Here is a 14521-nt window from a genome sequence, read left to right as displayed (position 1 = left end):
CGTGAAGAAAACCTGCTGCACAAGTCATTTTGAGGTAGAGCTTCATGATGGTTTGTTTTTTCTCAGTGAACCAAGTGCTGCTGAGTTTACAGAGTTTTCCTTTTGTGACCTCCTGTTCATTGCTGTCTGTTTCTTTGAATGTTTTAAAGAACCAAACCAAGGAGTGGACAAAGTTGTGCAAAGAACGAGACATACCCTGCTCTGACGAATACTCCCTGATGAGCACGTTGGGCGACACCGTGACCATCCGCACTTGGAACATTGCCGGGCTCCCCTCTGACTCGTTCTCCATCGACAACGGGATCATCATCATGTAAGGCAAACCCTGCTCACCCGGCATCGCTATAACTGATCAGTGGATCTATGCATCTGCAAGCTTTCCCATCATTCTAGGTGGTAAATGTTACTGTATTGAAAAAAAATAGCTAGCTAAATTAAATATCAATATCTGCATCCTTTTATCGATATTAAAATAGTTGAATATTGGAGACCGTGGTAAGCAAACAAAATGAAATGGCTTTTGCTTAATTTTTAACTGATTTTTAGAAAATAGAGAAAAATGTTGCCATAAACACATGAAGTCTAAATTTTCACTCCCAGAAAATGTGGGGTTTTGTTGTTATTGGTGAAGGGAATGTGTGGCAGAGGGCTGGCGGCAGTGATTGCATCATTCCGAATCTGTCCCCTCCCTGGTGGGGACCACTTTAACTCTCCAGAATGTTTCCCTTCCTTGACTCTCCTGGGGAGAAGGTGAATCCCGCGGAGACCGGGTGGGCATAGCCCTGGTGCCTGTCCAGCCCTACCTCCTCCTCCGAATCACACATCCTGGAGACTGGGTGTGTGACAGTCACCACTTGTGTTATTTCCAAGTTCCAGGCCCGTTGGAAACAGCACAAGTATTTCTGTTGTCTCCAGTGAATACTGAGTTCTGTGTCACACAGGTGTTTTGCTTAGTTGTTAGTTTACTACTGACAGAGTAACTGATGGTGCTCAGTTTAAAGTAAGAGCAGTTAAGGAGTAGAAGTCAAATCGTAAACTACACACAATGGCTACTCATAATCTTTTGTGTTTAGTATTTATGAAAAGTATGCCATAAATTAAAACTGGTGAACACATTTCTCTTATTACTGCTCAATATATTATCCTGATATGTGAATTTCTTTAGCATTTATTTGCTGAATTGTTCTACAAGGATTTGAGGTATTGTGCGATTTGATTAAAATGTGAAACAGGAAAAAATTCGATGAGACCACCTAGCGGAAAGTTAAAGGAATCACTTACTCATAGATTTCCCTAGTTTGGCCCTGATGGTGTTCAAAGCTTTCTTGTAACTAAGACAGAAAAGAAAAACTATGCCACATAGTTCTTTTTTCAGGAACTAATCTTGAATTATTTTAGACAAAACATTAAAAGGGTTTTCTTTGGGAGACTAAACTGAAGTACTAGGCCCTCTGATATTATAATATAAATTAATCCAGAGAAATTGGAGATTGTAAATGAATGTTAAATAGTGCGCTAGCAAGGCCTTACTTCTGTGGTAGGAGCTAGTTCATCGTTGAATTGCTTGATGAGTCTGCTTCATGTTTCCTGTTAGTGTTCCTTTGAGACTGACAGATATGGGAAATTTCTGAAATTTTAGAACGCTAGTTTTTCTTTTCACTTTGTGGACCAATCAACTTGAGTGTGAAGAATAACAATTTGTTTAAACTGTTTTTGTTGTTGCTGCTGGTGTTTTCCTCTGAGGAAAGAAGCTCTTCCCAAGCCCTTGTGAGCCTAGCTGGTTGCGTCCTGCAGAGCGATGTTACCCCTGCATGGTGGGGACTCACAATTTCCATGCCTTACTGCCCCAAGCAGGTGTCTGTGGCCACTATGCCCATCTGAGGACAGATGACACCTTATGTGCTAGCAAATAAATGTACCTTCTCTTTGGGGTCTAGGTACATTTTATAATAATAAAATTGTTGATGACTATCATTCCAATTTAAAAAATTTCAAAATTCAAGTCATTTCATGATTATTACTGAAGACATCACGCACATATTTGGGGAATAAGGGAGGTAACAAACAGTGTTAATGAATCATAGACTCTCCATCTTTGCTATTTGTTTATAAAAATGTTTAAATACTTTACTAAGAAGAAAATACTAGTATTATTCATTCTTGGCTTCTATATTAGTTACTTTTTCATTGCTGGGACAAAATACCCAATGCCTACAAGTTAAAGGAGGACAGGTTTATTGTAGCTCACAGTATGTAGAGGTTTAGTCCATAGTAGGCTGGCTCCAAGCAGGGTCGCATGGAAGAGGGTCATTGCAGAGGAGAAACAGCTCATGGCATGGCAGGCAGGAGTGAGAGTGTGATCAAGGGAAGAGGAGGGCTATTTATATAATCTCCAGGCCATGCCCACAGTGACCCACCTCTTCCTACCAGGCTTTACCTCCCAACATCACTCCCCGCTTGAAATCTTGGCTGAGAATGATTGGAGTCAATAAATCTGAGCTGTTTTGCTGAAAAAAAAAACAAAAACAAAAAACATCACTCCCAGCTATAAAACATCAGTGAACTAATCCAAAATCACATACCCTTGGTCCAGTCACCTCCTGGAAGTCCCACCTAGGAGTGCATGAGGCTCTGGCGGACATCTAGATGTAGACTGTGACAGCTGCTTTAGTCATTGTGTTTTGGTCATCTTGTACTGAAAGGTTGGAGTAGGTCGAGAGGGATCATGTGGAAGTATCTGGTAAGTCTCTTCCAGTCCTCATTCCCCAGTGCCCCCTACCTGATAAGGAGAGGACCCAAGACCCAGTGCTCACCTAGGACCTGAGCTGGGACTCAGGACTCTTTGCAGATTTCCTTAGCTGAGTAGAGCATTGACTAAGTAGGAAAGCTGGGAGAATCTATAATATCTGGGCAAGTCAAAACATAATTAACTTTTGGGGCCACTGACACCAAAAAGTCATTGGTTAATTAGAATTGAAGTGTTTGTAAAACATTAAATGTAGTTGGATTGTATCTGAACATTTCTCTGGTAAAAATTAGGATGCTTGGTAAGTGGATCAGACCTCTACCTGATATAACCCTGCTTTTAAAGAAAAGTTTTCATTTCACAGGAGAGAGGCATGTTAGTTTTATGTCCGTAGCTATAATGTTGGAGGGCAACACCCACCTTCTCTTGCCTGCTTTTTTGTATTTGTGTGGGTGTAAAGAAGAAAACAGCAAAACTCTCTGAAGGGCACTAGTGGTGTGAATTCAAATTCTCTGCCCTTCTGTGTAGATCTCTGCTATGATCCGGTATTGTCGCTGTAGAAGTCTACACTTTTCAGAACCCCTGAGAGTGCCACCTAACAATCCTCTCTGGACTATTACAAGATGATAAAGACTGTAAGAAGCAGGAACACCGAGTCCTGTGGAATTTAGTTTCCATTTGGGAGCCACTGATTTTAAAGCTTTTGTGGATTCAAGTATTTGTGTTTGATGAAAGAAAAAAGATTGTATGGAGAAAAAGGGTTTTCTTGTCAAAAATAATGAGAAGTAATAATGGAGAAGTAGTGAGCCAGCAAATAGAGAGCTTGTTCATTGTGAGTTCAGAATTTATTTTCACTTAAAGAGTGAAGTTATTTAAAAGAGTACTTGTTACTTATAGCTTTCCACAATGATTGTTGTTGTATATTGTTCTAAAAATTAGTGTTGTCTTTTGGATATCTCCTTTGGAATTTTATTAATCTAATATGTTATTTTATGGAAACCTAGTTTTTAAAAAACAAATATTATAAGCTGAAGTCAAACATTGTCTTGTCTTTGCATCAAAAAACTGTTACATTGCTGGGCGTGGTGGCGCACACCTGTAATCCCAGCTGAGGCAGGAGAATCGCTGTGAGTTCAAAGCCAGCCTAAAGTACAAAGCGAGACCCTGTCTCAGAAAACCAAAAAAATTTGTTACACTGAGAAAATAAGTTTGGTGAAAATAAGCTTGATAGCTGGGTGTGGTAACACATGCCTGTAATACCACTGAGGAGGCTGAGGCAGGAGGATTAAAAGTTCAAGCCTAGCCCGAGCAATTTCTGGAGAGGCTGTCTCAAAATTTAAAATAAATAAATAAAAAGGGCTGGGAATGCTGGGGGTGTAGCTCAGTGTGAAGGCCCTGGGTAATCCCAGTAACATAAAGGAAAGAGAGAGAGAGAGAGAGAGGAAACACGAGAGTCAGAAAGAGGGCTGATGTGATTGTTACCTGGGTATAGAGCAACATCTGTATTGTCACACACACACACACACACACACACACACACACGGATGGGGGATGAGTGTTTTTCCAGTTTTGCTAGCACAGTGTGTTGTAAACATTATCCTTTTTTCTGTCAAATTGCCTTTGCCTTTAAAATCAGTTGTCCGTATCCATGTGGGTCTGTTGCTGGAATTTTTTATTCTTTATGTCTGTTTTGATGTAAGTACTGTAGTATATTACCTGGATTTTTGAAGCTTTCTAATGAAGTCTTGAAGTTGGGTAGTATGTTTTATAGCTTTATTCTTTTCAAAAATTACTTTGTCTAGTTGTTACCTCTTAACATAAATTTTGGAATCAGTTTTTAAATATCTACAGAAGATCCTCCTCGAATTTTGATTGGGACCACATTGATACTATAGATCAATTTGGGAAGATTTGACAACTTAATATCTCTTCTAATTCATGAACATGGTACATTTTGCCATTTCTTTAGGTCTTTCATTTCTTTCATTGGTGTTTTGCTGCTACATTTATAAATAGTAATTAAAAAAAAAACTTTGCATGCTATTGTAAATGGTACTATTTTTTTTTTACTAGTGTTAGGCATGATTAGTTAGAAATGTCTTCCTGTTTTGTTAAAAAGATTTTTGCATACTGACTTTGTACTTTGCAGCCTTTTAAAACTCCCTCGACCCTTTGCGTAGATTCACTGGGATACTCCATATAGACGATCATTCTGTCTACAAATAGTGACAGTCTCACTGTCTTTCTTCCTGTCTTTCCCTGGGTTTATTGCGTGACAGCTAATGCAGAACAGGGCTGATTAAAGCGGACACCGTTGCCTGCACGCTAGGCACACCACTGGCAGTCTGTCACCATCATGCAGCTGGCAGGGACTTGCTGCAGCTGTGCATTCTTTTTATCAGGTGAAAGAAATTTCCTTCTATCTAATTTGCTGAGGGCTTTTAGCATAATGGATGGTAACTGTTGTCAAATGCTTTCTCTGTGTCTTCATTTTTTTACATCAGTAGATCAATTGAAATGATTTTATAGATTTTTATGTTTAGTCTGTGAATATAGTGAATTATACTAATTGATTTTGAGTGTTAAACCAGGCTTGCATTCCCAGAATAAAATAAACTTGGTTTTTCATTCAATTTAGTAATGTTTTATTGATGATTTCTACATTTACATTCATGAGGTACCATGGTTTGTGTTCTCATTATTGTAATGTCTCTTGTGGTATCAGGGTAATGCTGGTCTAATAATAGGAATTCTGAAGACTTCCATTTTCTGGAGGAGATTATATAAAATTAAAATCATTCCTTCTGTAAATGTTTGATAGGCATGACCCAAGAAATTATTTTCCTAGAATTTTCTTGGTTGAAAAGTTTGATCTATGAGGTCAGTGATTAAAATAACAGTTGATCTGTTCAGCTTATCTGTTTCTTCTTAATGAGTTTCAGTAGTTTCTGTCTTTCAAGAAATTGGTCATTTTCATCAAGTTATCAAATTCCTGGGTACAGAATTGTTTGTGGTATTCCCTTGCCATTCTTTTCCTGCCTATAGGGTCTGTAATGATAATCTCATCTGTCCTTTCTGATTTTTGTATTTGTGTCTTATTTCTTTTTCTTGGAATATAAGTCTGCTAGAGTGGGATAAATTTTGTTAATCCAATCTAGGAACAAGTATTTGGTTTCATTGTTTTTCTCCATTCTTTTTCTCTAAATTTCATTGATCTCTGCACTAATATTTATTATTTCTTTAATTCTTCTTTGTCTAAGCATAAACTGCTTTTCTTTTTTCTGGTTTCCTAAGGTGGGGGCTTAAGTTACTGACTTTATATTTTTCTTTTCTAATCTATTCAGATAGTGTTATAAATTTCTCGTTAAATATTACCTTAGTTAATAGCACACATTTTGATGTTTTATTTGTGGTTCTGGGAATGGAACCCAGGGCCTCATGGATTCTAGGCAAGCACTCTACCACTGAGCTACACCCCAGCCCCGGTATGTTTTTACTTATTTTTCATTGCTTTTTAAATATTCTCTAATTTTCAGGGAGACTTCCTCTTCTTTGATTCATGGGTCATTTAGAATGCATTGTTTAATTTCCAAATATTTGCAGATCTCTAAGCTATCTTTCTGTTGTTGTTTTAACTTATATTATCTTTCATTTTCTCCAGACAACATACATTGTGTAATTCCAATTGTTTTAAATTTTTTAAAGTTTATTTTATGGCATAAATATGGTCTACACTTGTGAATATTCCATGTGCAGTTGGAAGAAATACGTATTCTAGTATTACTGGGTAAAGGGCTCCCTGATGTTATTTAGGTTGAGTCACATACATGCTGATGTGGTTCATGTCTTTGACATCTGTGCTTGTTTTCTATCTATTTGTTGTCTCTTCAGCTCCATTAGTTTTCTCTTCATTTATCCCAGAGCTCTGTTGTCGATTATGTCTTTTTGGTGAATTGACTCTTTATTATTGCATAATATCCCTCTTTATCCCTGATAATTTTTCCTATTCTGAAGTTTACTTTTTTGGATACTGTTATAACCCTTCCAGATTTCTTTTGATGAGTATTTGCATGGTATTTTTATATCATTACTTCACTTTTAACGTAGCTGTACTGTTATGTTGAAAGTGGATACCCTCTGGACAGCATACAAGTAGATCCTGTACCTTTATGGAATCTGGAAACCTCTCTCCTTCAGTGTAGTTAGACTGTTGCTGTTGATGTACACAGTGGTACAGCTGAATTTAAATCTAGCTTTTCATTGTTTTATTTTTGCTTTTACATCTGATTTTTTATTACTTTCTCATTTCCCATTTTTTTTATTAAGTAATTATGGTTTTTAATATTCCCTTTTTGTTTATATACTGGAGTTTCCATAATACTTTGAATTTTTAATAAAAATTTCACAATGTACTTAAAGTTAATATTTCAATTAAAATACACATAGGTCCGTTTATCCTCACTGGGAGGGGTCATCTCGATTGCCAATGTTATTGGCTTGAGAGAAAGCTAGGAGATTAGTAAAGTGCACTTCTGGGTGTGTCTGGGTGAGTTACAGGAGACCTGGGGCTATCTCTGGTCCCTGGCCCCTTCTTCTCTGGCTCTTTCCAGTCTACTTCTGGGCTGCTATGAGGTGAGCAGCTTTCCTCTGCCAAGCCCTGCACCATGACATTCCTGCCTTGGAGCCAGCTGACCAGGGACTGAACCCTCTGGAGCCACGAGCCAAAATGACCCTCTCTTCATTTAAATTGAGTGTGTCTGGTACTTGTCACAGCAACAGAAAGCTGATGCATCCCCTGATCATGGCATAGTAGTGACCTATTACATCTCCACATCTAATGCTTAATGTTATGTGTCAGTTCACCTGGCCCTGGGGCACCAGGTTAAGCGTGATTTCAAGGTGCGCTTGTGGAGATGTTTCTGCATGAGACTAGCATGGAATTAACGATCAGTGAGTAAATTGCCCTCCCCAATATGAGTTAGTATCATTCAGTTCATTGGGAGCCAGAAGAGAACAAAAGTTAGAAGAAGGAAAGAGTCATCCTTTTTGCTTCCTGCCTGGTTGAGCCGGGACATCGCACCTCACCTCAGCCCTCACCTGGGATTTACGCCACTGGCTCGCCCAGTTCTCAGGCTTTCACATGTGGACTGAATTACACCAGCAGCTGTCCTGGGTCTGCGGCTTCCAGAGAGCAGATTGTGACTTCTCAGTCTCCAGATTTACACGGACCAGTTTGTCATAATAAGTATGTGTCAGAAGCCCTGCTGGCTCTGTTGGTCTGGCTAATACAGCTTAACTGGCCTTCCTCCTCCTCCTCACAATATTATTCTTGACACTTATGCATAATTTAAGTAGCAGGGACATTATTACATTTGCCACAATGCTTATCATTTCATTGCTCTCCTTTATTTCTGAACTTGCAAATTTCCTTTTGTATCACTTTGCTTCAGTCTCAGGAACTTTAGCATTTGGGTAGGGCAGATCTTCTGGCAAAAACTTTCTTACTTTTCTTATTCTGAGAATCTCCTTTTTTTCTTTATTCTTGAAAGATATTTTTCTATCCTGGACATAGAATTCTTGTTCTTTGTGTGTCACATAATTTTTTATTACATTGTAGGACTTCTGAGTGTGAAACTCTGGATTCTGTTTAAATCCTCTGGGTAAGAGTATTTTTATCAGTCAAAGAACTTGATTAAATTTAGACCACAATTTCTGACTTTCCTCCAGTGGATGATGTTTTCCAGTGTCAGTTCAGATTTGAAAGCCTTTGATGAGATTTTGGGCCTGCTCCTCAGTACGCATTACTCAGAGTTGAGTCTGGAACTTGGATTTATGTCTTGGTTCCAAGCCTCCGCTGCATTTCTTCATTTGGGTCCCATGCATGCACAGCTGGGGTGGTGACCCCAGGACTGGGATCTGAATCCCAGAGTGAGTCAGTCGCATCCCAGCTTCAGGTCTTTCTTCTCTAAGATTTCCCTGCACTTTCCATATCCCAAGAGCCCCTTTTCCTTTTTTCTGGCCAGAAAGATGGAGTTCTCTCAGAGTTTTATCTGCCCATACAGTTGCACAATTCCATGCCAACACTTGGGCCGAAGTGGCAAAAGGAAAGGGAAAAAAAAACACTTGGAGTCCCCTCACGTTCTGTAAACAGAATCCTGCCTTGCTAATTCTCTGAGATTTGTTTTTGGGACTTGGGTAACCTTGGGCAGATACAGAGGAGAAAAAAGAAAAAGAAAAAGCACATAGATTCCCCCATGCTCTCTGGTTCACTGATGGTCACTTTCTCATTTCTCCAGGTTGAATTTTTGCTCCCTGTGTCTGCTGCACAGTCCCTTCATCAGGCCAAAAGATAAAAAGAAGGAAAGGATGACAGGGAATCCACACTTCCTTACTGGTCACTCCTCAGCTCTAACTTTCCTCCCATTCACCTATTATTCCTAGAATCCACAAGTAGTTGCTTTTTGTGTTTTTCACGGAGCTTTTAGGTACTCGGTAGAGAGTAGGCGAAAATGGGCTTAGCTTACCTTGGCCACCATCTGAAGTTCTTTCCTCTATTTTCTATGCATGGGTAATCTCTTAGAGAATTTAAATTTTTCACTCATTTAATTTGTGTGGTGCTTGCCAGGTGCTTTTTGCTGTTGCTAAAATCAGTGGATTATTGAATATAAGCTTTATTTGATGTAGGAGAAAAGAATAAGGAAGAATGATTATGGACCCTTCCTGCAAAGAAATATACAATTTAGTTGGGTGATCTAGTTTAAAAAATGGTAGAACAGCCCTAATAGAATAGTATTCTATGAAAGTACCATAAATGTAATCTGAATGAATTACTAAAGATGTTCAGAGAGAAACGAGATCAAGAAAGGCTTTGTGGACTCTGGCTTTTGAGCTGACATTGAGTCATGGGTAGGACTTGAACATGAAAAGACAGGAAGAGGTGGATTTTGGACAAAGAACCAGCATGATCATGGTATTGTGGCTAAAAACTGTGGCAGCAGCAGAAAGAAGTTCTTCAGGGAAGCATAAATGCTTTAACACTCACAATCTTCCAAGCCTAAAAATACTTCTGAAATATGACCAAAGGAAACTTTTACATGTTCATAATTTTTATTTCTAAATTCCTTATTTTTTTGCTTCTCTTTTCATCATATATTTGCATCTAAGGTACTGCACTAATCTTTTGGTCTTTTTTCCCCTAAATGGAATTAATGTTATGGACTGAATTGCATTGCACCCACCCAGACTCAGACGGAAGCCGTGTCCCACAGTGTGACCGCATACAGGAGGGTTTGAAGTGGGGTGAGGTCTGAAGGGCAGAGCCCTGCTGTGACAGGACTGGTTACCTTCTGAGGAGAGGAGGCAGATGGGGACCTGGGGAGAAGCCGGCCATCTGCAGGCCAAGGAGAAACCAACCCTTAGTCCGGATCTCAGGCTCAGAACTGTGAAAAAATATCTGTCATTTAAGCCTTGCCATCAGTAGTATTTTGTTGGTGGCAGCCCGAGTGGACCGATGTGTTATATGATGCAGATATTGAAGAGCAACGCTGTCTGCTTTAGCATTTAAGGTACATATTTTGTATCAAGGGCTAACTGATGTGTTAAAAATATTACTTCCGTTTTGGGAGACAAATTACCCAATGAAACCCTAAATTCAGATTATAGTAAGAGTGGACTGAAAATGTCATCCTGTTCCAGTTCTACTTCTCTCTTTCTCTCCCGACTCCTCCCCCCCTTTCGCTCTCCCCCCACCCCTCAGCTATTTTTCTATTGTCTCCTCTTGATGTTTTGAGTGAATTTTCTCTGCTTATTTCTGAAAAACATAGCCATATCTTTACAAAATCGGCCCGGATTGTGGCTGTGTTTTGTGAAGCCTCTAAGAGAAAGAAAAAGAATGGCGATCTTAAGACTGATTAACTTTCCCATGAGGCAGGAAGCTCCGGCTGCAGCCCAGTCTGAGGACAGACTCTGGCTCACTCCTCCGTGACTCCCCACCCATAGGAGGGGTCGCTCCTGTCCTTATCACGAGGGGGCGCTGAGGGGGATACAGCAGTATGGTCACACTTTCCCGTGGTACAAAGCCCTTACCTTCAGAGAACACTTGTTTATTTTTGCAAGTCGATCCTCCCTCGCAGCACGTAATGATTACGTGCGCCATGCGCAGTTGGTTCGCGTACATAACGCATCTTAATTCTTGCCACATTCCCTTCCCCTCCTCTCCTTCCCTTCCCTCCACCTCTTAGTCTACTTCGACTTCCCGTTTGCTCTTAATTTATTTATGCTTTGGGTTTCTCACATAAGAAAAACCATGAGATATCTAATTGCGTGCAAAGCCAAGTTTATTGTAGCACAATGTATAACAGCTGAATCTCGGAAGTGGCTTATATGTCCATCGGCAGATAAATGGATAAAGAAAATGAAGTGTTTATACACAGTGGAGTACGACTCTGTTATCAAGAAGGATGCGTTTGAGTCATTTGTAGGAAAATGGATGCGGAGACTATTTCACAATCACGAGGCAAATGTGGAATGAGCTACACAGATCACATTAAACACACAAGTGTTTGAAACAAAGCTTGGGTCAACTGTTGCATTAACACTGAAGTGTCCATGACTATTTTGAAGTTCAGGTGATTTGAAATTATGCCTTCCATCTTTTCTTTAGATCACTGTATCTTTGGTGGGAGAGAGAGAGAGAGAGAGAGGGAGAGAGACCAATCCTTTCTCTTTTCCTATTGCACAAATCACAGCAGGCAGAAGCTGAGGAAGTGAAGTCACTGGCCCAAGGCCACGTGATTAATTGTGGCAGGGCCTGGTGAAGAACTGGAGCTTGATTTCCAGCCCAGGCAATTTGATGATTGTCACTGAGATGTAATTTGTAAGAGCAGCAAGTATTTCATAATTTACTACCAGGAGAGTGTAATTTTCCAAAAGCAGCACAAGAACACCACGTGCATCTCATGGGATGGTTTTTGCAGTTGTTCCAATGACCCAACCGGAACATAATTTCTCAGAATAAGTCACAAAGTGAAAGATTGCTGTGAAGGATAAACTTGAGCAAAGCGGTGTGTGCGTGACTAGATAGCGTGGAAACAGTGGTGGCCAGACCGGCGTCATCTCTACCCTCCCTTTCAGGAACGCGAGACGGTGGCCTCTGATGATAGACCCTCAAGGCCAGGCGAACAAGTGGATCAAGAACATGGAAAAAGCCAATAGCCTTCAGCTCATCAAGCTGAGTGACCCCGATTACATCAGGACTCTGGAAAACTGCATCCAGTTTGGCACTCCTGGTAGGTACATGGATTCCTAGTGCATGCTGTGGAAACATCGTCAGGGAGGGCACAACAGACCAAAACTCTGTGGCTCATTGCTCGTGGGGGGAGTGAGGACGGCTAGTCTCTGCCATTATTTATTGATCATCAGATGAGAGCTGCAGAGGTTATAAAGCTCCCGGAAGGTGTGCTCTTCTCTGCCTTGCTGCATCTTCGGTGCTTCTCATTTACCTGCTGTTCCTCAACTCTCACTCCACGCCTGCCTTGCATGGGAGGGGCCTGAGCCTGCGGGAGCATCTCAGCACAACCCCAGTCCAGCTCTATTCCCCTCCTCTCCACTGTTCCTACAAGGTGGCAAGGCTGCAAGCACAGAGCTCAGCTGCCCAGCAGTGTAAAAGTGGAAATATGACTAGGATTTTGAATCCAGTCTTATGAAGATGTCACATTGTCAAAACGAAAACCAGGATGCTTCTGATTTGAGTACATCGGGATTATTAATCATCTTTTAAAATTTATGTCACCTAATAAATTTTGACCAAATAAAGGTAAACATTATGAAAATTCAACATAATTAGCTCCAGGAAAAGTTCAACAGGTCGCACTTGCTACTGGAACTTGTACAGTATGGAAGAATCAGAGCAAACATATGAGTATTCCTATAGAAATCGTTTGTTTGCATATCAATAATGAGTTATCAAAAAAAATAATGAGTTATCAAATAATTATGATTTCAGATTCTCTTAAGGTAAGCATGAAGCGAAAAATCTACATATACAATTTTGTGCTTATGTAATGGACACACAGACAATATCCTGTTGATTCAACTGATGCTCTTAAGCTGTTAACTTTTAAATTGACCTAAATTTATACATAATTTGGGATTCCATGTGATGTTTTGATAGGTATATGTGTTGTATAATGTTCCAATCAGGATAAACACATTTATCTTCTCAAGCATTTATCACTTCTTCATGGTGAAAACATTCAAAATCCTTTCTTCTAGCTTTTTAAAAAATATATAGTACACGGCAGGGCATGATGGCATGCGCCTGTAGTCCCAGTCCTCGGAGGCTGAGGCAGGAGGATCACTGCGAGTTGAAGGGCTCTGCCATTCAGAGTTTGGTTCAGTGAAGCAGTTTTCTTATCTGAGCTCTGCCCATAGCGTGTGAGGATGAAATGAGTCAGATGCAGGGGCCTAGAGCAGCCCCTGACGGCTTCTTCGAAGTTGCTGTGTGGTATGGGCAAGGGAACCCAGGGCCCTGTGTGCTGAGCACAAGGCACAGCACCCTGGGCTGGGTCTCCAGCCCCGGCTTTCAGCTGCCGCCGAGCAGTTGCATGGTTTATCCATGCATGCATGATAGGCACAGATGAGGCACTGTGAGATTTCGCAGAACCGGGGAAACCTCCCGAAGGAATGGGCACCTTGCATACTTTAAGCGATTAAATTCCTTCATTCTACATAAATATTAAAATAATTTCCATGATATAGTAAGTTAGATGATCACTGACCATCTACCATCGGCTCGTTGTTCCAGAGACTTCTCCAGTCTCGGTCACATATCTTGATGGCAAAATTCCATCGTTATAACAGAGGAAGAGGCAAAAAGGTTATCTCTCTTGCGTTTTTCAAATTATGGGTCACAGTGGTGGGGAAAAGCTAATTTTATTTTACTACTGAAATGCAATATGAAAGAACAGAGTGTGTTAAGGCTCACAGAGTACAAAGTAAGGATACGCACCAGTTCATGAAAATGCTAAAGTTTTATATGTGTATTGTTTACTGGGTCAAGATTTAAAATCTATTTCTTACTTTAAGTTTCATGAAAACGTAAAAAAAAAAAACAACCTTGAAAACCGACCATAACTCCAACCACTTTATCTTACTGACGAGGTAAGCGAGGTATTAGAGAATGTTGGTGAATCTGCTCAGCTGAGACATCTGGCCTCTGCTGCGTCATTCAGTGAAGACATCCTTTTGGTTGATTTAACATATATTTTGGAATGAACTCCTTTTAAAGTGCCTGGTGCTTTACTTGCCATGCCTCCTTACGTTAATCACTAGAGAGAAGTGAAAAGTTGTCATCTCTTACAGAAAAAGAAACTGGTGGCAGATTGGATAATCATTTTTCTATTTCACCATCAAGTAAAAGAATCAGTTACTGTTGAAGTTCTAAAATATCAGAGGCTAAAGACGCTCACATTTCAGAAGTTATCTTTAGACGCTGGCTGTTTGGGGACAGTGGCTCTGGATTTGTCGTCCCTCACAGCCAGCTTGGGTCAGGAAGGTAGAGAGAGATTGCTGCTTGCTTCACCCACCTGCCTCCATTTTGATGAAAGCCAGGTCTCTCTTGTCTTTTTTAAATTTTAAGACAAGATCTTTGGGGGGAGTATTCTATTACTTTAAAAAAAGGTTTAAAAGCTAATATTCTAGGAAATATTATTAGTATTAGCTATACCAATGGATAAAGTCTGCATTGGATATTAGTCATAAAAGTATTAATGATAA

The 14521-nt window shown here is 40.1% G+C and overlaps 1 protein-coding gene across 7 annotated transcripts in view; it reads left to right on the top strand.

The window, feature by feature from the left end:
- Positions 1–14521, top strand: part of Dnah7 (dynein axonemal heavy chain 7) — a 249764-nt gene that overhangs the window by 159661 nt on the left and 75582 nt on the right. For all 7 annotated transcript variants that reach the window (XM_021247724.2, XM_087202647.1, XM_004868947.4 and 4 more), the window contains 2 exons: positions 150–313; positions 11879–12033. In XM_021247724.2, the coding sequence (XP_021103383.2) occupies positions 150–313; positions 11879–12033 (319 nt within the window). The remainder of the gene's footprint in view (positions 1–149; positions 314–11878; positions 12034–14521) is intronic.

The sequence above is a fragment of the Heterocephalus glaber genome, unplaced genomic scaffold (assembly GCF_053883595.1).
Source record: "Heterocephalus glaber isolate CG9 unplaced genomic scaffold, H.glaber_assembly_v1.0 deba00001778, whole genome shotgun sequence".
Classification (NCBI taxonomy): Eukaryota; Metazoa; Chordata; class Mammalia; order Rodentia; family Bathyergidae; genus Heterocephalus; species Heterocephalus glaber.
The sequence above is the reverse complement of the archived record's forward strand: the minus strand, read 5'-3'. Positions and strand labels throughout refer to the sequence as shown.